Genomic DNA, 22,988 nt, shown 5'->3' with positions numbered 1-22,988 from the left:
TAAATTGAATTTCTGACAACCAAATGATGAAAATCCTATATAATAAATCATTAAAAAAACAACACCTGTCATTTCTCTTCTGTTGTTCTTAAAAGCATTTTTACTTTTGACCATTGTCAGAAGTCCCTAAAGCATGAGAGTATTTTTGAACTGCAGTTTTCAAATTCAAATCATAGTTTTAGTTTTCAGGCAGAACCTCTCAATGATACTTTCTGCTTGGAAGACGCTTTGGGTTGTTAGAAGAGACAAATATGACATGCCCTTCCCACCTCCCATGCTTAGTTTTTAAACAGTTTAATTCTAATGAACTTTGAATTCAATGCCCTTATTTCCTCTTCTTTCTTTTAAAGACCTTTCTGTCTAAGTTCAACTGATTACTGGCTAATAGGTTATTTCCTACACTATATACCATGCCTACCTTTGCATTTATTCGAGTGTTGTAATTTCACTGTAATTCAGATATCTGTGTGGGTACATCTGATGAGAGGCAGGGCCACTGGTTAGTTTGCAAGGTGCCAAGTGCTCTTACTACACAGAGCATAGGGCAGCCTCAGAAGCTAACATTTAAGTCTTTGGAAGAAGGGAAAAATGAATACCCTGAATGCACTATTTGCCCAAAGCAGAGTCTGAGAAGCAGCTCCTCCCTGTCTGTCTGTTGACAGTGCATGACAGCAACTAAGGCAGAAGTCAATACAATGATCACACAGCTCTTGAATAAAGCTTTTTAATTCCAGAGTTGGCAGACAGTATTGAATCATTTGTTCTAAATGGATACACCTCGGTTTGTGAATTTCTCAGACAGTTCTGTGTAGGTTGGAAGCTATGACTATGTAGCGTTACAATCACATTTTCAGTTTTAGATTATAAGCTTACAAATTTTAGTCTATAAATTTTAGGTATTAATTTAAACTTCTGCCTGAATTTCTTACCTCCACAAGAACAGAATGTGTTTGGTTTTATGTTCATAAAAACAAGGTAGCTAATATTTGTTCTGAAATTACCCACATTTTCCCTCCATCTCAACCTTTACTTGATGAATGGAGGATGTCTTAGAACAAACTGCCAAGGGCTTTGCCAAGTTCATCAGTCCATTGACAAGTCTTGAAGGACATTATTAGAGCCCTAATAAATACTTTCTACACACATACCAGAAGCCTTATAACCTTTACTCCCATCCTTTGGTACTGCAAGCTCTGTAAAAGATTATTCATTCCAGACGAGCTAAAACTGGAGCCTTTACAACCAGGAAAGACTAAATCATCATATGGGACTGTGGTACCATCACAACCCAATTTGTTCTCTCTGAAATTTAACAAATGCTAAAGATCCTTAGGAATGAGTGGTTGGAAGGGAGGATCTTTGTGCTGAGAGATCACCTAGCTTCTTTACTTTAATACTTAGATTTCTATTTATCATCATTGTGATAGATAAAAGCAGAAGAAAGGATCATTTACCTTGGCTAAGGTGTCATAGGCAAGACCAAGAATCCCATGCCATTGAACCCCTGGTAAGAAGAAATTCTCCGATTCAAGAATGGTTGCAATATTGATGGTGTAGCTGCCATCAACTCCTTTGGGGATAGTAATGACATCTGTACCCAGCACTCCAGTCCAGCTTCCTTGACTGTACTTAACTGTGACATCGATCCCTTGAGATTTGTATGTACTTGACCTTCAAAAGGAAAAGATACACTTATGCACGAGCTGTTTATTTACAATGCAAGACAACAAAATACCATCCAATATTATTTTTTTCCCAGAGAGGAAAAATAGTGAAGTCTGCAAATTTGATCACATGTCCTTACAGAACAGGGTCATATTGTAAAAGCAGTACCATGTGATAATAATAATAATAAAAAACCTTGAGCTCCTGTTTTTATCCTGAAGCCATCAATGACTCAATTTTTCACAATGTGTTTTTCTGTTCTTGTTTTTAATCTAAGATACTATGCCATCCAGTGCAATGTGTCCCTGACTCAGACTGGCCCATCACAATAGGAGCAATACTCTTTAACTAGGGATGGAACATATTAAGTGGTGCTAGGAAATAAAAAGCTTCTGAATTCAAATCTAATATTGAAATGCCAAGCTAACTGAATAGCTGTAGACTACTACCTCATTAGTAGTATTAAAATTCCATTTTGGGTAAAATAGAATATTACTGTGAGCAACAGCAGGAAGACACAGGTTGTCTAAATCTGCAGTCTGGCCTGCCAATGAGGAAGTAAGTGGATTTGGATATAACTAACAAATGATTCACTAACTTATAGGAGGAAAGGAAGGAGTTCCTTCTAGACAAAGATAGCAAAAGCAAAGGAGCAAAGAAAAAGAATCCTGTTTAGAAGGCTTAACAAAAGCATTATAGGAAACACCATGAGATTTTTCATTTTAAAATTCTATAGTATAAACACAGCCATCACCTTCCATCTGCATCACTACCACAGAGCTACAGAAGTCCTAGATCCCTTACAATCTATTTTGGTCCCATTCCTTGGCATGTAGTTTCTCCTAGAGAGACAAATGACCATGCTTGCTTCATCTGAACAGACTTTTAGTTTGACAGACTTTTTAAAAGTAAATTTTAAAAAAGTACGTGTGTAACACAATAGAAAGCGCAGGTGATTTATCAACAGCGGACAGCTTTATCCACACAGTTTTAATCTAGCAGCTGCTCTGACAGAAGCAGCCGTGAAGCCGTGAAGTCTGTGGCTGGAGTGCAGAAGATGGGAGCTTGCTGACAAGAGCCGACTCGGAGCCAGCTCATCCACGGATAGCTTCACAGCCACCCCTACCTGAACTAGCCAGAAGAAAGCTGGTTTGATTTTGCCTGCTATAGGGAACACTTTTCAGATGGCTACATGGACGACTCCTAACCTGTTTGAACACACTTCTCATCTTATGGAGCGATTTGATCGTATGGACCATGCAAGTGATTCTCTTCCTATCTAAGGGAGAGGGGAGAAGGCTCTAAACCTGACTAGTTCTTGATACTCCCAATGCCTAACCCTTCAAGGGTCTTCAGGATCCAGTGGCTTGTAACATCCAAGACAGCAGAAATAAATCAGGCAATAGGCCATGTTGATTATACATCAAAATGCACAAAGGTACCTGAGATTCCGGTACTTACTGCCTGTATCCGGTCACTGCTACTCCTGTTTTAACTTTATATGTAATTTTGCATTTCTGTGACATTTAGACAAAGGGACGTCTCTGCTCAGTCATGGTCTTCAGAGCACCACTGTGATACCAGCAGTACATTTTATAAATCAAAATAGAGTCCAAACAATTAGTGACATAAAAGAAACCAGAGGGATCAGGAAAAGGAAGGGAAAATACAGGGCTGTTCATTTAAAAAAAGTGTATGGCTGTGCAGCTGAAGAGGAATCATCTAAAACTGGAGAAAAAGATGAGTACCGGAAGAACATCTGCAAATACAGACTCTACATATGACCAGCAACAGTATCAGCACATAAGTCTTCTTCCCTCAGGTAAGAGGCAAGGAGAATCCCTCATGGATTGTACTCTGGAACAGGATATAGAAAGACTGGGATCATGTGTATTGCTGGTGAACTTTTATGTGGAAAGGCAGGACAAGTCACTTCCTCTGTGCTTCCCTACCTGTACAAATGGGTATGAGGATGCTCATCTCACTTGTAAAACACACAAATGTCATATTGGAGAGGAGGCCTTATTATTTATTTCAAGGACCAAAATTCCTACTGCCCTAGGGAGGGATCTCATGCAGTCCTTGTGGCAGTAATTATATTCTGTTCTGCAAAGACATTTCCTGGTCCATCTTACTGACTGTAATCAGCCCATGTTTTTCCACCTCACTGCTCCAAAACAAGGGAACGTCTTTAGAGGTCAAAAAGAGAGAGTTGTTTTAATTCACAGGCAAAGTATTTTGAGACAAACACACGGCACAAGAAATTCCAAACAAACTATTTTGGTTATGATACAAATATAAAAAATTCAACTCTTCCAGTAGGACAGAGTGTACCTTTGCCAGAGGAAAGGAAAAAGGTCTATTAGATGATAGTGCTGTGGTACCACCACTTCCTTCTCCCTCTCCTTAGCAGTTATTGTCTTCTTTCCAAAGCAGCAAACAGAAAAATGGTACTCAGACCTTGAATAGCTCTCCAGCCTTACCTGAGAAAACTAGCAAGGAGTTCATTTTCTTATGCAGAGTTGCTCCTCATTTCCAGCCTATATCACTGGACAAAACATAGCCTAAATACGATTTCTCATGTCATTCTATATTTGAAGGATGCTCGACATGGCAACAGCAAAACCACTAGGCAGAAAGCCCTGCTTAACACTGACCCCACCAGACATGCAACTCCTTCTCCATTCCATGCTCTCCCATTGCCAGTCTGCAATAAACAAGGACTTCAGGTTTTCTTGTTTACCCATTCTCTTTTCCCTAAGCACCCAATCAACATCTCTACAGACAGCAATATGTAAAAGAAGGGATGGAAAGAAGCAAAGGACCAAAAAATCTGAATAGAAACTTTGATCCCCTCTCTAGTGATAGATGGCACAAAATGAGTGATTCAGGGCCAATGACTTTAAGGCAAAGCAAATGTGAAAACCCAACAACCAACCTAGTTGTCTAAAGAATATTTCACAACCTAAATTACTGTTTTTTTTTAACCAACAAGTCCCATCTAATTTGCAGGGGTTCTGGAACAAGTTTATAATTTACCCCAAACCATAAAACTTACAGTGTACACAACCAAATGCACAGAATCATGCTGCAAAGCAGAAGCTTTATTTTGCTAAATTGTATGTACTTTATTGTATTATCTCAATTTATTGCTCATTATTTTCTTACCCCCCCGCCTCATCAAGGGATCATCTCTTGAGTAGTTTGCTCTTGAAACTTTATACCACGAGGCAGCAATACTCACACTGAAATAAGATTGGATACTATTACTAGATACTACTGCTGAATACTGACAGCCTCAGTATGTCACTCTTTCACATACCACGCCAACACTGATTTAGTTTCAAGTGTGAAAATCCCTTTATAAATTTAAGTAGCTCTTTTATCATAAGTAGCATATTCAACAAAACCTACTTATTATTTTGAACAGCATGAGAAACAAATACTGTGACTGCTTTTTTCAGTTTAGGAGGACAAATCAGGCTGTTGCCCAAAACCTTACATAACTTGGTGACTTATAAAACATGATCATCACAGCAGACTCAGAACTTTTCACAGCAGAATTTTGTAAGAGCCACTCAAAAACCAGTCATGAAAGAGTTCATGAGAATAGCTCTATTTATTTTGTACATAAAACACCAGATAATTGAACAGTGCAATTATATGATATGAAAATGTGACACATAACATGATTTAACAAATTAGTTCCAAAACTGCTCAAGGAGGGTTGTCCTGAAAAACACACATGCCATGTTTTTAGAGACTCTAAAGCAAAGACAACAACTTTTCTACACACCCTCCCAATTTCAGTCCAAAAATAATCACACATTTGACTTTATATTTTGCTAATTTGAATAAAATTAAACCAAGATCTTGGCAATCAGGAAATTCAGACCTATCACTGTGGGTCTCCAACACAATATTAATATTATAATAAGCACATATCTAACTCAGTCCCAGTAGTTTTATTAACTTAACAAATTACTAACCCTTCACTCCCCTTGTCTTCAATTTGCAGTTTATGACTTTGATATGGAAGCAATTCATGATGATAAAGTGAAAAACTACAGGAATAATTACCAGATGAGAGGTGACGTCTTTATGTAATTTTAAAGTGACCCAGACATCATGGAACAAAAGTGCACATAGGCTATCTGTTTCACTTACACACAGGTAAAGGTCAGTCTTAGGTCATTTTTCAGATCTGGCTGATGTGATAGCAAGGCCTCCACTACCATCTGTGTAAAATTGTGACTACAGAGATAAGACTGTCATAAGGCCAGTCTCAAGAAGAGATAGCAGCAGTGCCCAAAGCACTATAGGCCCATTGGCTTCACCTCAGCTCAGGAAGAGCCAGAGAAACCACCTCCTGCAATCCATTCCTAAGCACATGAAGGGCAAAAAAGTACAAAGGTACACTCAGCGAGCAATTTCACAGACATAATCATGGCACTCTCAGGCACTACATTAAGGAGCATAGTTGGCATTCCACACCTGGAATACTGTGGGCCGTTGGAACCCAGTTCAACAGGGACAGAGGGAAACAGAAGAGGGACTGGCAGAGGGCTACCAAATAGGCCAGGGACCTCAAACACAGAAGCTTTGAGGAGAGGCTGCAGGGACCTGGGCCTTTTTTGTAAACAAAGCTAGAAGAGTTCATAGCAGCTTACACTGACTTGAAAGACAGCTACTAAAATGACACAGACAACCTTCTTTGTCAAACAATCATGCAAGGGGTATCACCCCTTGAGTAACATTTTTTGAGGTTCAGTTTGGATATTAGGTAGCAATTTCCTCCCCTGGAGAGCATGGCCTACCACTGAAACACACTGCCCAGAGTTTATGGATTCTCCACCCTCAGAGGCTTACAGGACTTGGCTGGACTCAGCCATGGCTGATCCAATCTAATGACAGCCCAGTATCAGGGACATTATGTATGAGGTGACCTACAGAATTTTCTTCCAAACAGCATTTAAACGTCTCACTGATTTCAATAGGGCCAAGATGCCCCCCAGATGATATTTATGCTTAAACTATTTGAAATGAAAAAAGCACGATGTAGCCAGGTTCAAGCATGCTAATACCTGCACTTTATTCTGAACATATTCCTGTTCTCCATCAATCCAAACCAAACCAGGAACTGCTATTGCAATTGCTCTCTTCTATTATTACTTGAGTTTGAATCATTTGATAAAGCACCCTTAACTCTGCAGGGACTAATTTTCAAGGTTGCATTATTAATTTTGTACCAAAGTTCTGAAAACACAATGTACACAGAGAACACTGATAAGAGGCTGTAACCTTCAAGTGATTTCTCAGGCTTTCTCAACACAGAGCATCTGTTGTTGTTACTGTTTGTAACAGTGTGGTTCTTACGAGAGGCCTTGCCCTTCCCAAGTAACGTCACTGAAGAGAAAAGGAAGAAGGAAATACTTGTGCTTTTAATTCCGGACAAGTAAGTTTCCTTATAATTGTAGGCACTACCTATGGAAGGGGACAGCTGGCAAGCAAAATTCTGCACTAGTGCAGAAATAGCTCTCAGGTGCAAATTCTGGACTTTTCAGACCTATGTGAAGTATCTCTGTTAACAGCTGAATATGTGGCAGGACGTAAGGCTATTGTACTAGGCAGCATGGAAATACTGACTTTGCCTCCATTACCAGTGCATCTTATTGGAAGAAAACAATACCCCATGTTAAAATATAAGAAGAAGTGATATTCTCTTGCCTCCCTGTCCTCTAAGTAATTTGAATCATATTCTTTAGCTAAAGATAGACACTGTTTTGTAGAAATTTACCTGAAATTTAAACTAGAGATGGGCAGAAGGGAAGGAAGAAAGGAGGAAAAGTAATTCAGACAAAGCTGTGCTTGGCTGTGACTAATGTCAGCTCTTGCTAAACAGCAAATTTTGAGTATAACAGGCACTAAAATCTCCAAGTTGTATCTTATAAACAACCCAGTTCAGCACAGGGTCTGTCCCAACCACTGACTGACTGAGGCCCTTGTCCAAACTAAATAACAAATTAGTTTTTGACTAATCAAGTTTTGTGTTGGATGAAATGTCAAGTAGCAGATACAATTACTGTTTTTTATTTATTTGTTTATTAAGAAAAGGAAAATAAATTCACATTTCTAATTAATTCCAAGACTATTCAGATAAGAAATTGGCTGAAGTTGGTGTGATTTTAGAAACGATTTTTACCCTGTGATCTTCTTTTTCCCCAGCTCTAATCAGTATTGGGCTCAGATCTCAGTCTTGCTGTTATCACTGAGACTGTTTGTGGTGTCAGTCTGGACTCTGCATCAGGGAGAGCCAACCTTCTGGTTCAGGCAGCAAACACCCCACTGTCATGGGATGTCAGAAAAGCCCCACGAACTGCCTGATCATCCTCTATGGCATGGAGGAGTCAGAATCTCAAAGACATCCTATCCCACCAAGGCGTGCAGAACAGGTACTTACAGCTCTGTATTGAAGTAGGAGGTGACATCAGGATCAGGCACACCTGCTACAGCAAAATTACTGCTTCCAGTGTCAACCAGAATATTTAACTGCCGAAACAGAAGAAAGGAGAGGTGGTTTTCATATTCAACTAAACAAACAAAAAAAAAACATTAAAGTTTTTTGTCTAAACTACCTTTAGTTTAAAAATGAAGACAGTTGTCCTGAAAAATAAATACAAAATGTCACTTTTGGGAAAGACATGCTGCTGTGGCACCTCTAGAACAGCTGATTATAATGAAATACTTTAAAATAGTCATGGTCATGGAAGGGGAATATCCGCCAAACCCATATTTATTCAGCAGATGAATTTGTGACCATCTCAAATTTCTTTTTGGCCCAGTCCTTGTGTCTCAGCAACCTGCCTTGTCAGGGACACATGCTGCTTTGTGCCCTCTTTAAAGTACTGCTTGCCTTAGGGCTGATGAGGTTTCTAAGTAGAGGGCTGAGTGCCAGTCTGAGCAGAAAGAAGAAACGTGAAGCTTAGAAAGCACTGGGAGAAGGTGCAACTCCTTCTGAGCGGTGCCAACCTACCATAGTCTTCACTGCCTGGGAACAGGAGGATGGCAGACTTATAGACACAGTGAAAAGCACTGATTGGAAGGCAGCCTAAGGGGGGGACCACTTGTTCAATTAATTGGGAGGACAATTGAGGCCAAAAATTGCCTAACAAAACCACACAGAAAAAAATGAGACCTTCCCTTTCCCCATTTGGCTCAGGTGACCAGTCAGGTTCACCACAGCTATATGAATGCTTGTGCTAGCACGAAGCCGGTCACAGCATGGGAATGAGTAGAGGTGTAGGATCACCTCATTCAGGGACATTGAAACTACAGCTTGGGGGTGTCATTAAATGATAATTTAAATCAGTCATTACCAAAGTGGTGGACACACTATTTTCCTGCTCTTGGCTGGATGTTTCCCATGGCTTCTTGGCACAAGTACTAGCACCCATGTGGCTGTGCTGCAAATCAGATCAGGTTCCTTACCTACAGTTGCAAAAAACATTAGTAATCTGTCTTATCAGACAGCTACTTGAAAAGAGATGGGAGGAGCAGATACTAGAAAAGGGTGATTGCCCTTTTCAGTTTGCTGGGTTGTAAGAGAGAACGATGGGGGAAATGAGCTTAACATTGACAAAGGAAATGGAGAAATAGAATCAGTTCAGAAAGAAGTGTAAAGACAAAGGAGGATAAAGCACTAGGAGAAGATATGCAGAATTCTTCTTTAATAGATTTTAGACTGAGTACAGGCAAAAAAAAAAAAAGTGTGAGCTGATGTTTAAAAACATTTTTGGTTTGCTCATGGAAGGGGAGGAAGAAGGTTGCCCCTGTTTGACCTAGTAAATATAATATGGGTCTGAGGGCCAATAAAAAAAAACTAGTAATCTGTGGGACTCTCTTTTGAACTGCATGTACTCTGTCATTGGTATTCCCAATCCTAATCATGAAAAAATTTAAAGACTAAACATAAACAAAACCACAACTTCAGTCAAGTTATTTACTTGCCTCACTGCATCTCAGATTTTAGATTAAGTGAAAACAATACATTAAAATTTATTTTGCAAATAGACAAGCTAGATAGACTTTTAAAAAGAAAAGGACATATCCAAGTTCACCTGGCTCCAGGAGCTGAGGCTTTAAAAGAAAGCAAGAACCTCTGAGGCATGACTTGCAATAAAATCCAAAGTTTGCTTCATACTTTGTTTTACTGAGATTAAAATCTAACATTCTGTCAAACACCTAACACAGTAAGAACTGTTCTTTTTTAAAAATTTTTCCCTCTTTTTTTCCCTCTCTTGGATAGAAATTGTATTAAAAATAAATAACAAAGAGCAGCTACAACGTGTGCATCTATCAGGACCAACAAAAGTTGCCTCCAAGGGGTGCTGCAGGGCTTAAATTAATTAGCATTTCCAAGGCAGTCTGTGATGTTTGAGTAATGGGTACTATACATCAACTGAATAAACAGATGTAGGTGTTACCCTAACTTCAGTAGTATGTATGACACTGTACATGGAGGAGGACTGGGGAAATAATAATAATAAAAAAAATCTCAACCACTAACTATGACTTATATAAAAGATATTTTACCCCCACACCTTGAATAAAATATTACTATCACAGAATTCAGAAATCACTAAAGAAAAGGGCAAGTTTACTGCCCACAGGATGGAGCAAATCAACATTTCCAAAAGAAAACTGGTATCTCCCCCCTCCAAAAAAAAGGAGAAAACACAAAGGCAGCTAACCTTGCAGGTCCCAGCCCACTCGGCCATGGCCACGCTCACACGACAGATCGCTATTGAGACTGACATTCCTGATCTGCATGTTTTCGCATAATGAGACGCAGGCGACCAGGGCAGACACAGATTTATTGTGGCCCTCACAATAGCGCCAGTGATTAGCAGATCATTCTGGGGTGGGTATAACTGACTGGGCGCTCTTTCTCTGCCTGCCGCCCTTTGGGTCTGAATTTTCTTTAGTGCCTCCACATCTCATTAAGATCCACTTTCATGTTGTCACTGCCGGAGCCTACTTTATTCTGTGCCAATTCTCTGCCAGTTTAACTGGGCTGCTGGGCAGCTTCCAGACTAGCTCTGGTAAGTCACGGGGTGGCAGCTGGAGGCCTCGTGGTCCAGGGCTGCCTGCCCTGCCCTGTCTCCAGAGGTCAGCCCTGCCCAGTCCCCAGGAGATGGAGGGGAACGCTTAGCACACTTGCTCCCCAGTAGCCGCACTTCACCACCCGCTCAACACCACCTCGACACATTGAGCTGGAGAGTGGTCATACTTCTCTGTACCTTCACCTTTCTGTAGCAGGAAGGTACTGATGCTGAGGGAGAACCAGCAGTGGTGGTAGCGTCCTCTTCAACAGCCTCCTGGCAAAGCATCAGAGACCATGAACCAGAGCTCTCCTCACTGGCAAAGCAGGTCCACTGGATTTATGACAGCCACCTCAAAAGAATCATGTCCTGTCACTTACAGCTGATTATTTAGCGATTGACGTGTTTTGTCAGAAAGTGTCAGGTGAAGTCAGATTTGGCAAAAGACAAGATCAGAGAGGGACATCTGAATGAGGCCATGAAAGAGAATTTGCCCAAAGGCTGCTGACTGATCATGTGCTAGTCATAAAAAATGAAAGACTCCTTTCCTTTCACACTGTGAGGCACAAAAGGAAAGTCTACAGATTTTTTTGTCCGTTTTTGTTTTTGTTTTGTTTTTGTTTGTTGTTGTTGTTTGTTTGTTTTTTCCTTGTTTGTTTTTTGATCATTTCCAAGTTCAATTTCAGATCTATACAGCAGATATAAAAGCCTTCTTCCCCCCAGAGGTCACCTTTACCACAGCTGTGGGATGTGAAACCTGCACCTCATACCATAATGGGAGATTATTTTGCTGGATGCATTTTCTGAACAGAAATAGTACAGTTATTAATGAAAGGTTAAAAAAGATTTCTGGGTGTAGAGTGACCATGGTGGTAACAACCACCTCTGCCATGACAAACTTACAGAGGAAATCTGGCACCCTATCTGTATGCTCAAATCAAAAGCTATTTACTGAAAGTTGTGAACACTGAAATGCATTGACAGAGAGGCAGAAGCCTCCGTGGACCATGCATCTTATACGTTGTTTTTTACTCTAATTGGTGGAGACACTGAAAAAATAAAACAGTTGTAATGATTCATTTCATCTGGTAGTCAAATACATTGTCAATACTTCAAGGATCCCTCAAGCTTTCCAGTATTTGATGTAGCATCAGCATCAAATAGCACTTATTGTATGCTCTCCTGCTTCAATAATTTAACTTATTACTATGTCTTTAATTTTTTTTATTCTTTCCACTGCTGAATATTGTTGTATTTTGATATCAGTAAAAATTTTCTATTGATCTATCATCTTTTTTCACTCAACAAAGCTTCTTCTGTCTGTGGTTCAGGTAACTGTTCTATCTCTTACCGCAAGTGATGTCAATGCAACGTCACCACCAATAGGCGTTATCTATCCCTACTTTAGCTGCATCAGTGAGGAGTAATGTGCAGTTTGCTAAACTCACCATGTATTCAGAAAGTTACTTCCTTGTCCTCACACAGGGACAAATCTTACCTCTATTCTGACCCACACCTTACTCAGACTCGGTGAACTTTCCTGTTTTAGTCTGAGGTCAGATTTTTTTTGTAATGCTCAGAAAAACATACAAAACCAATCCCACAGGCTGCAAATGCATAATGCATTTCTTTGAAGCAGCTCCCTGTGTGGCTTAGCATACACAGCCTTTGCCAGGTGTGGAATCCTGGGGCTTGCATGCAGCCTTGTTGCGCTGTTGTTTTTGATATAATTCCCCTGGTAACCCACACTGAGACAGTGATAATCTTCATCCCCATTAAAAGAGTGGCCCTGCAGGAAAATCCACTATAGTTTTTCAAGTTAATGGGCCTGATTCTTTTAGGTCAAGCAAAGAAGATTCATCACTGGATAGAATGAACGAGACTGCAAAAATGCATTTGGATCTTCATCCTTGCTTCAGCTGAAGCATAGGGGAATAAAGAACAGAATAAGATCTGCAGAGGTAGACCTGTAAATATAATAATGAATCTCATTCGGTTGTATGTTTACTCTGGGGCTCAGTCAAAATCTTGATGTTAGGCAATTGATAGCTTCCATCATGTAAGCCAGCAGGTCCAATGAAGCTGGATGCATAAATGATCACAACGAAAACTACAAATGAACGTGCCTTCCCTGGACACGTTCCCTGGACATTTTAACTTGACCCAATGCCCTCCCTTTCTATTCCCCTCTCTCCCTTTCCCAGTAAAGTGCGACCGTTTCACACTAGTAACATTCATATGCCGTTCAAAATCTTGTCCTACTGTGCTTTCTTGATTTCTCCCACGCACACGCTTAAAATAGGGCTTATAGTCCTACTCTGCTTGATGGAGTATGCCACACAGTGAACCATCACAAAGTAAAAATGTGTTTTTTTTTTCCACATTTAGAGTCTATATATAGGAAGTATCCCATTACTGGCTCATGAGCTGTTGCCACATATCATGATGTACTGGCTTAGCACAAGTCCACTCCATCTAAAACCCCCATAACCTGCAACATCTCTTAAATCCCTCTCTTTCTTATTTTGTCCCATACATATTAGACCCTACAGAAAATAATTTGGTAGACAGTGCTTTAAAAAAAAGTGCAAAGAAGTGCTACGTTTCTTGTTAGGGATTAGCAGCTAGAAATCATTTGGGTAACAGCTCTTCTTTTTTAAGCTGGTTAATAGATAGGAAAATTAGTTGCCAATTTAAATATTGCCTCATTTAACACAACGATTCCTAATTACATTATCAGCCCATCTGGCAAGAATTGCTTACAACCATCATGCAAAACAGAAAACACTCTAGTAACTATATGCTGTGTTTGCCCACAGTTATTATGTGTTATTATTGGCACAGACTGTCAGTCAGGTTATTTCAGCAATTTGTTTCTACGAATTAATAATGTTATAATATAAAACGGCTTTTTAAGCAGAGTTACTGTACACTACTTTCAGTGTTATCTGGAATTAGCATTTACAGCCTACTTTCTAGTAAACTAATTCAGAAGACCAAAGTTTAATGCAGATTCTTCATCTCTTCTTTTTAAGATACAGAAATAAAATCTAATTAACACATGAGTTAGTGGAACCTTTGAAAGCGTGTATAGATTATAGATGTAGGGACCTGCAAAGTTGCATGTAGACTGAAAAATCCTCAATGACAAAAACACTTCTGCTTGTAGAATGATGCATTTTTTCCTGGACAGGCAAAACTGAAACAAAAAGGGGTAAGTTTGTGAGTCCATACAAAATATTAGCACACTGCTGATGAACACTGGAGCAAGGACAGGATTCTCTGATTTTAGCAGCCTCAACAGCAGCCCCTGGACTGGAGCAGCCCCATCCTTGTTACTCTGCAGCACTTCACAGGATCACAGGATGTGTGAGGTGGGAAGGGACCCCTGGAGGCCACCTGCTCCAACCCTGCCCAAGCAGGGCCACCCAGAGCAGGCTGCCCAGGGCCAGGCCCAGGAGGCTTTTGGAGATCCCCAAGGAGGAGACCCCACAGCTCTCTGGGCAGCCTGTGCCAGGGCTCCTCACCCACACAGCACAGAAGTGCTGCCTGGTGCTCAGAGGGAGCCTCCTGGGCTCCAGCCTGTGTCTACTGCCTCTTGTCCTGTCCCTGGGCACCACTGAGAAGAGCCTGGCTCTTTGCCTCCCTTCAGGTATTTATGGACATTGATGAGACCCCCCAGCCTTCTCTTCTCCAGGCTGAACAGCCCTAGCTCTCTCATCCTCTCCTCACAGGAGAGGTGCTCCTGCCCCTTCATCATCTTGCTGACCGTCTGCTGGACTCTCTCCAGCCTGTCTCTCCCTCTGATACTGGGGGAGCCCAGGACTGGACCCAGTACTCCAGGTGTGGTCTCACCAGTGCTGAGCAGAGGAATCCAGAAAACAACTCTGCTGTTTGACTGACAGCCCGGCCACTGGTGACGTTGGAAAAACACCCCACCCAGAGCCAAACAGCTCCCTGCAGCTTGGACCATAACACACTTCACCTTTGAGGAGGAGGAGGAAGTGAGAAGCCCACGTTACACTGGATCCGGGAGGAGAATTTCCACATGGTGCCTTGAGGGGGGTGGAGGGTGTCACCTCACAGGAGACAACAGACAAATTCTTTGCTACCACCCCCCCAGAAATCCTCCTGTTTTCATAAGAAAGGTTTAACTATTCAGATGAGATATGAGAGGCAGTACAAATAAAAAAATGGAACAGAGATTAATGATTTTCTAATGCAGTTTGCTAAGCAGGTGGTGCCCACGTTTCACTGCAACGTCATGCTTAGGACACAGGGGAAGGTGATCTATTGCAGCTTGAAATCTTGGCCAAACCAGAAAGTCAAGCATGTTACTAAAGATTACTCCTTCTCTGGCAATTGCAGGAAGTTTGTCAGAGAAAGTGTGGTATATAAAGTACGTTATGTAGTAAACTGGAGAACAAATTGTAAATGGAGGCTCTTCAGGGCTGCACTAGATTAAGCTACCAGCGCTTGTTTGTCATTTGCTGTCATTCCCCTCACCACATATCCAGTTTGTGTCAGGACCTATGATTTGGTCCCCTATTTATAGTAGCCTTACCTTCATTCACCCCACCAAGCCTCTAAAGCACTCATCTGTCATGGGGCACTGTCACACCCGCATTGGGCTATCAGAAGACAGTCTTCTGCCCTCAGTCTTTTCATGGTCTGAACTGAGCTGCTGGACTGGGAAGAATACCATATTTTTTTTCTCTCTGAAAAGCAATAATCTCTTTCTTTGCCAGAAGATGAAAAGTACTATCAGGATTAGCCAATCTTTCCCTGCTTAAGTGCACTGTGTGTTTCTGTAGCTGAGATTTGTATTAAAAACACTAATGCTAAAGATGACTGATTGCTCTGAAGTATAAACTTGCTAAACTAAATTGTGAGTTGAAATATGAGCGTCTGACTCTGGGACTGATGAATAGTCATTTTGAAGAGAAATATTACAGGAAGTGCTTTATATATATTATCATTTTGACAATAAGGGAAGGCTATTATGGTTTGAAGACCAAAAAAAAAAAAATAGCCAATCAATCCTGGTAAAAAAGGAAAATATCTATTCTTCATTTCTGCGCTCTCCTTTTCACCAGTTCCTTCACTTTCCTAAACATTAAAATTCTAGCTGCACATGCTGTCTCATGTGGTATCTTATTTTTCAAGCTGAAATTTATTTTCTGTGTCTAGATTTATCATATAACACATCCATCCTATTCATGCTATATGAACATGCTTCGCTGTTGAACATGAGCTATTACTTGTTTATCTTAGAGCTGTGTGAATCGTAGCTATTTTGTCTCACTGCCTTTTCAGAAAAGATTAACCTTTTTTTTTTTTTTTTTTTTTTTTTTTTTTTTTTTCTCCTGGATATATGTCCCTTTCCCATATCACTGACTTGGAAACCCAGTAGCTGACAAAGAATTTAAGTGTGTGAAGCTCACTCATCCCTCACTCACCTTAAACATTTATGCCTCAACTGAAGGCATGCCCTGTTCTAGACATTGTGTTTTAGGGAAAATCTAGGCTAGTTAGAGGAAGTTCATTAATGACAATCAGTCTACGAAAATCTGTAAATAGGCATTGGTAGGCTCAGACTAGTTTGCAAGGCTGTGGAAAACTGTGATTGTCTTTTAACAGACGTATGGTTACACATGAGCTCATTGTCTCTTCACCAGCCTTTCCCATTTTAGCCAGCAATGCATGAACTTCTAAAGTGAAGTAGGAGACAGCTAGCTCTTACTAACAGCAGTAAGACACCAATGTGCTCACAAATTTCAGTGAGGAAAAAGTATATTTTTTCTACATTTATAGTAAGCATGTTTGTGAATTCAACAACAACAAAAACACAAACACCCTGATATTTAAGAATGAAAACAGAACACATCAGGCATTTACATATAAGTATACACAAAGCCCTGATTAAACCAAAAGCAAGCTTCCACCTGTTAGTAGATGGAAATCCATCAATTTTCCACTAATTATAGTACAGCACTGAGAGACAAGGGAGATAGGCTGAACACCACTGGGACCAACTCTCCCATCTAACTGCAATGCTCTCAAGGAATCTCAGTGCCCACTCAGCCTTGGTTTAGAGGCATGGACTATGTCTAATCTCTGTGCAACATCTGAATTAGAAAGCATCTCATCCAGAGCTCACTCCTCCTTCCCCAGTGACCAAAGTGGTCAAGGTGTTAGAGAGACAGCTATTAATTTATAAATCCAACAGCTAAAAAAACAAAAAACAAAACAACACACATTAGGATAAATGCCTGCAGCCTCTCTCTACCACCAGCCTGACTCTTGGAGATATGCTTGTGAATGCCATGACAGATTTCACAGTCACCCTCTCAACCTGGACCCTGTTCTTGCTTTGAAACCACAGAACACAGCCAAGGTAGAGAAGACCTCCTGGGCAAGTTTTTTAGCTCCTTGGACCAATGGCCACCCAGATGTGATAGCTACTAGTTCATGGAGATGGCTCCCCAGTAAATAGCTACTAGTTCATGGAGATAGCTCCCCAGTAAATAGCAGAGTGATGGAGATGGGGGAAGGAGTGCACCGCTGTGTTTCACAATACAGGAACACCCGCCAGCCATAAAGGGTTTCACTGTCCCCAGCCAGCTCCTCCTCAGTAAGCCTCTACGCACTTGTACCCATGTGCTTAACCACACTTCATTCCTTAAGTAAAAGAAAACACAGTCAAATTGTTTCAGCTGACCTGAAGCTAAACTTTCACTGTAAAACTTACAACCACCTCCCTGAAAAGAAAATAATAAAAAAATAAAAAATAAATACACATCCACCTCAAGTGTCTTAGGTTAAGTATCTGCTATGTCTGTTCTGTTTACCAGTATTTCTTAGGGCATAATTCTTCTAAAAATACAGTACTATGCCAAAAAATTTCAGAAACTATTTTTTTAATTAAAAAACAAACAAACAAAAATCAGGAGAAAGGGACTCATCATATTAATATAATACCTTTCAAAATATGATATCCAAGCAGGGTTTTGTGCTTTGTGTTTTTTTTAAAGGAAATGAAATCAGTAAGCCTACGTTCATGTATTATATGCAGTGAATTATTATAGTTAGAAGCTGCATACAGTTTAGAATTTCAATTTTCTGAGGCTTTTGCTCTCCAAAATTAGCTTCCAATTTATTTTGTCAGTTAACTCTTTTCTTTACCTCTATTGTTCATTAGAATCAGAGAAACTGCTGTGTGAAAAACACCGTGCATTTTTAGTCCTTTTTTTTCTACCTAGCCTCAGAAGTCCTACCCTGTATAAAAAAAATATAATTAAAAAAACACCCCTCCAACTGCAGTGTCTGTAAGATTGAAAGAGTTTTGTGCATTTACACAGAGCCACACTACACCAAATAAACTGAAGAAGGCTTGACCTCACTAATCTTATGACCTTCCTCATGCTGTACAAGCTTCTACACCGTGAGTCACTATCCATGTTTACCGTGCCAGTTGGAAATGATATAACTAATCAAAGGCCACATTTCAAGCTTCAACAAAGCTTATGAAATCCATTCTTAACACTACAGTGAGTGAGAGGTTAGGAGGTACCTCTATCCTCACAAGTGTTGATGTACTTCTTTAAATCTCCCTTTTGTCACATACACCATGGTACCCTTACATTTCAGTGGTGGGCAGTGCTGGCAGAAGCCTCTCAGGAGAGCCTCAGTCTCACTCCTGTACTTCCTCATCCATTTAAAGGTCTCCCTCATACCAAAGATCTGAATTTCAATCTCAAATTTACATAAAGCCTTGGCTTTCATAGCGCACTAGTGATGTGAAACTAAGTGCCAAAGCTTCTCCCACAATATTTAAGAAGTTTTTGAAGGCAAAGATGAACTTTGAACAAGGCTACATTTTGGAGACAGGTAAGGAGAAAAAGACATTTGCAGGATAGCAGTGGAAAAAAAAAATCTTTGTTTTAAGAATGCTGCATGTTTGGCCTGATCTCAAATGCCAGGCCCTTTTCCCTCTCCTCCCCGTCAGCTCACTCCTGCAGCTACACGACTGTGTTCAGTTTTTTTCTTCCCTGTCAAGATGTTAGTTTTGGAGATGGGTGTTTGTTAGTGAAGGATTTTCAAAGCCTGGTGAGCTGCAAGAAGGAAAGGTGAAGGAAGGACAATCCTGACATATCGGGCTGAGCTGCTCTCCCCACGCAGGCTGTCCTCATCCAGGTGCCTAATCCACACTGTAGGGCTGCCGCTCATTGTAACGTCCTTCCAGTTGCACGTAATGACTGGCTTCAGGAAGATCTCACGTGTATTTTTCAGAGCTCTTCTTAAAACAAGACATTGAATGTTTATACAGTATTTGCCATCCATACTCTTAAAGCATCATAACAAAACCAAAGTGGATAAGTGTAATTTTTATTGGATTTTCTCCATGTATACACCTCAATGGTGAAACAAATCTTCCCAAAACACGAAAATCAATGGTGATGACTACATGAGAATGCCCACCTCACTGCTGAAGTGGAGTTTGTGGCTGTGAGAGCAGCCTCTCCCTCCTGGATGTCAGAAAACCACAGACTAGCCTACGGTCACCTATCAGCATTCCTGGATTAGCCAGGATTGTTGGACACAGGGAGGTAAATACATCAGCACCTTCCTTGGAAAATCAACTATGCAGCTCCTCGTATTTCAAGTCATGACCTCTGCTATAAAAATGCTACAACTTGTTCTTCAGGACAGGACTTGCAGCACTGTTACATTTTGGTTAACATAGGATAGCTTCTATAGTATTTTACATGGCAGTATAGGGGTGTTTCTACCTAGGGAGCAGAAGAAACTGGTCACTGCATTTACACATCCTCAAACTCCCTTGAACTATTTCATCCCCATGTGCCAGAGCAGCTCCAACCTCCATTCCTCCCTTTCTGCCCCAAAACAGCCACCATCGTGTACTTTTGCACACCTACTGGGTAGCTGCCATGTGGATAGTAAGGGACACGCCTGGATCAGCTGCTGCAAGAAAGAAGAGAAAGGGAGGGAAGAGATCAGAAAAACCACCAGGTTCAGCTATGTCAAGCGCAAGGACTGTAATTTGACTATTCAGATTGCATTCACTGCTAGAAAAGCTGTACCACATCTCTGGGGGAACGGTGTTGGGTCAAACAGCTGCCCGCTGCTCCGTGCTGTCTTGAGCGGCCATGGGAATGTAGACAGGCAGCCCCAGGTCTCCGAGCACAAACTAGGTGATGCAACTCCAGTGTTTTAACTTCCCTTGTAATTTATACAGGGAATGCTGAAAACGGAAAGCTTCTGCTCCCCCTTCCACCTGACCTATTTAGGGTATTACCAAAGAGTAGAATTTGATTGCCATCATTGGCATTTCTTGGAATCATACACTGGAGTTCAAAGGCACACAGAGAAATCCATAACACCAGGAATAGCTATTTGATTGGGAAACAAACAAACAAGCTGCTATGCTGTGTCACAACAATGTGTTTGATTTATTAAAAATAAGTACAATCTTTTTTTTTTTATTCATATTTATCCTAACATTTTTACTTAAAAATTGGCAGGGCAATTTAAAAGGCAGATTTGATTTTCATGTGAAATAAGATATGATTTCTTATTTGCAAAAATAAAACAAAACACCATGCTACTCCCCATGCTCTTGGACTCATTTATTTTTTTCTCTCTTTCTCAAACATGCACACTTTACTCTCTTTACCCTGGCTAATACTGTGGAGGCAGCAGCTCTGGGAAATGAACTAGCTTTGCCTGTGGCTCATACATCATTACAATTGTTAACTAAGTTCCACTATAAAAATCTTTATTACACAGGAGAACACAGAAGCGTGCAGGAACACAGCTTTATTTTCAGATAACAGGTTGAGTTTGTAGGGCAGGAAGTTAAAAGACTTCTTTATTCTCTTGGGTTTACAGAGGCTGCTTCATGCAGAGGAAAGGTTCCTACTCCTCTTTCCTCCAAATATCAGTCTGTATGTAGAAGTAAACTACCCTCTGCTTCAGCCAGGAGCTGAAAAACACTGTCTGATGATGGTTTCTCAGGGTCTACAGCAGCCCAGGGTTCTAACACTTCACATACTACCTGGAAGGGTTTTCCTAAAGTCTTGCAGCATGCAGTCACACTGCTGCCCATGCTGAAGCTCAGGCCAGTGGAGTTTTAAAATCTGGCTATTGGCAACGGCAAATGCTGCAGGGCACACCCGGGATTAAGAAAGTTTCCAAACCTTAATAAATACGTTCAGATAATATCACTGGTATTTGTGCACTTGCTGAGACAACTCTAAACCAAACAATAAGCAGAGAGCCAATTAAAGTTAACTGTAGCTTGAACATGTAACATGTACCAGCATTCATGACTACAGCTGCTGAGAACTTTTACGATTTTTTTTCATACTTTATTTATCTCACCAGTCCAAATGCAAAAATCTGGCATATCGGATTGTGTGAAATGATAGTGCTATTCCCTGAAGGACTTTGCATCCACGAAGAAATGAGAAGATTATTCTGTGACAGATAAACTGAAGCAGTGTGACTGCATCAGATGTTTTCTTGCTACAGCATGTCTCAGACTTTTTGAAAGTGTGACCACCTTTGGACTCCTCTGTCTCTTATTTGCAACCTGAGAGACACAGAGAAGAAAAACGAATGAAAAAATAAATAAAAATCTCTTTATTCATGGGAAAATATCAGCAGGATTGATGAATCAGTTTCTGACAGCCCTCACACTTCCCCCTCACCTGTGGCAGACATCTACCAGCCAGCACAGTGGAGGAAAGCACAGGGTTTTCCGAATCATGCTTAGGCAGCATGATAACACTGTCTTGAAGCCCTTCCAAACTGGTACAGCATTCTCTGTCTTGAAAAGACGTTTCAGCTATCAATTTCTTTAGCTGCAAACACTGACAGTCAAAGTTTCTGTATTAATTGGTTGATCACAGTGGAATTTTTGAAGTTATGTTTCCAATTAAGTAGAAAACAGTAAGAGGAAAAAAAAAAAAAGAAGAAAAATCTCTCTCAAGATTTTGCAGTCAAAGTGTCAAAGTTGTAATTTGGAAAAACAGATCTGCAGTTGAAACTTACACTTTCTTCCCTAATACTATTTAAAATGTCGGTGGAAAGGGGGGGGAGGTCCCACCCTTCCATATCACAGCTTTGTAGGTAACCCTTCCAGTACTATAAAAGCCTCAGATGACAGATCTTCTCCGGCATGCAGACTCCTATGGCAGTGAAGTGAGAAACTGGAAGAGCCTGGGCCAGGGAGAAAATCCCCTCACCTGGCCCCGCTGTGAGGCCACGTGCAGGTCTCACTGGTGTGGCAGGCCCCAAGGTGCCGGCCTCCAGGCCGCTCACATCGGCATATCCACAGACAAATATCAGAAGGAATCACCTGAGGGAGAGCTGCCAGAAAGGTCCGATTGCTTTTTCCCTGTCAAATGGCAGGAGCTGGCCTTTAATGAGAGAATGGTTTCACCATAAGCAAAAGGTTACTCTTTTATCTCCACAGTTGTCTTTTTTCTTAAAACAAACAAACAAAAAATAATGGGAGAAAGCCATGCTAAGAAGCAATTTGAGATCCGTAGGAATTGATTCATGTCTTTAAATAGGAGCTTCCCAAGTGTTACTGCAGCATTAATACCTTTCCTCTTTTAAATTAAAACTGGACAAACATTTTCCCTAAGCACATGCAGCCTAGCTTAACAGCAGTTTTTGCTAGTAAGTACAAAAATAAACCAACCATAAAGCTAAATAAAATCAACTAATTTTAGTACACACAAGCTGAGCGAAGATGACAAAAATCCACAAATAATTTACTTTTCACAATTTAAAATTATTAGTAAGTAGTGGTGAGTGGAACACGGATTGCAGAGTGCAATTACTGTCTTAACAGATTCTCTTCAAAAGAGCCTTTTAATTATGACACATTAATCATATAACCCATGAATTCTAATTTTTACTTGTATAAGATTTTTCCAGCTCATTTATTTTACTCTGATTTCCTCTCCACCGTACCCCACAGACTTTACCTACTCGAGAAGGTCTCTTACAAAATAGAAACCAAGATTCAGAACATCTTTCCCCTGCTGTAGCCCTGTAAGGCAGTAGTAGTGAGAGGTCCAGCTGGCCAATTTTTTCGACTGTGATGTAGACATATGTAGAGAAAAGAAGACAGATAGTCAGCTAACATGATATTTTAAAACTAAGAGAACTCATGTGCAAAATACTGCA

General features: G+C 40.6%; 1 protein-coding gene and 1 long non-coding RNA gene across 4 annotated transcripts in view; both read right to left on the bottom strand.

The window, feature by feature from the left end:
- Positions 1-22,988, bottom strand: part of BACE2 (beta-secretase 2) — a 47,848-nt gene that overhangs the window by 18,486 nt on the left and 6,374 nt on the right. The window contains exons 2-3 of one of the 3 annotated variants that reach the window (XM_035315834.1): positions 8,126-8,255; positions 1,455-1,671 (exon numbers count right to left, since the gene is read on the bottom strand). In XM_035315834.1, coding sequence (XP_035171725.1) covers positions 1,455-1,671; positions 8,126-8,255 — 347 coding nt within the window. The remainder of the gene's footprint in view (positions 1-1,454; positions 1,672-8,125; positions 8,256-22,988) is intronic. The other 2 variants (XM_035315835.1, XM_035315836.1) reach the window with 2 other exon arrangements.
- LOC118160828 lies at positions 20,592-22,267 on the bottom strand. Its single transcript, XR_004747698.1, has 2 exons — positions 21,500-22,267; positions 20,592-21,381 (listed from the first exon to the last, which is right to left on the bottom strand). It is a non-coding gene; the product is annotated as an uncharacterized LOC118160828 (long non-coding RNA).

This window comes from Oxyura jamaicensis, chromosome 1, assembly GCF_011077185.1.
Source record: "Oxyura jamaicensis isolate SHBP4307 breed ruddy duck chromosome 1, BPBGC_Ojam_1.0, whole genome shotgun sequence".
NCBI lineage: Eukaryota > Metazoa > Chordata > Aves > Anseriformes > Anatidae > Oxyura > Oxyura jamaicensis.
The sequence above is the reverse complement of the archived record's forward strand: the minus strand, read 5'-3'. Positions and strand labels throughout refer to the sequence as shown.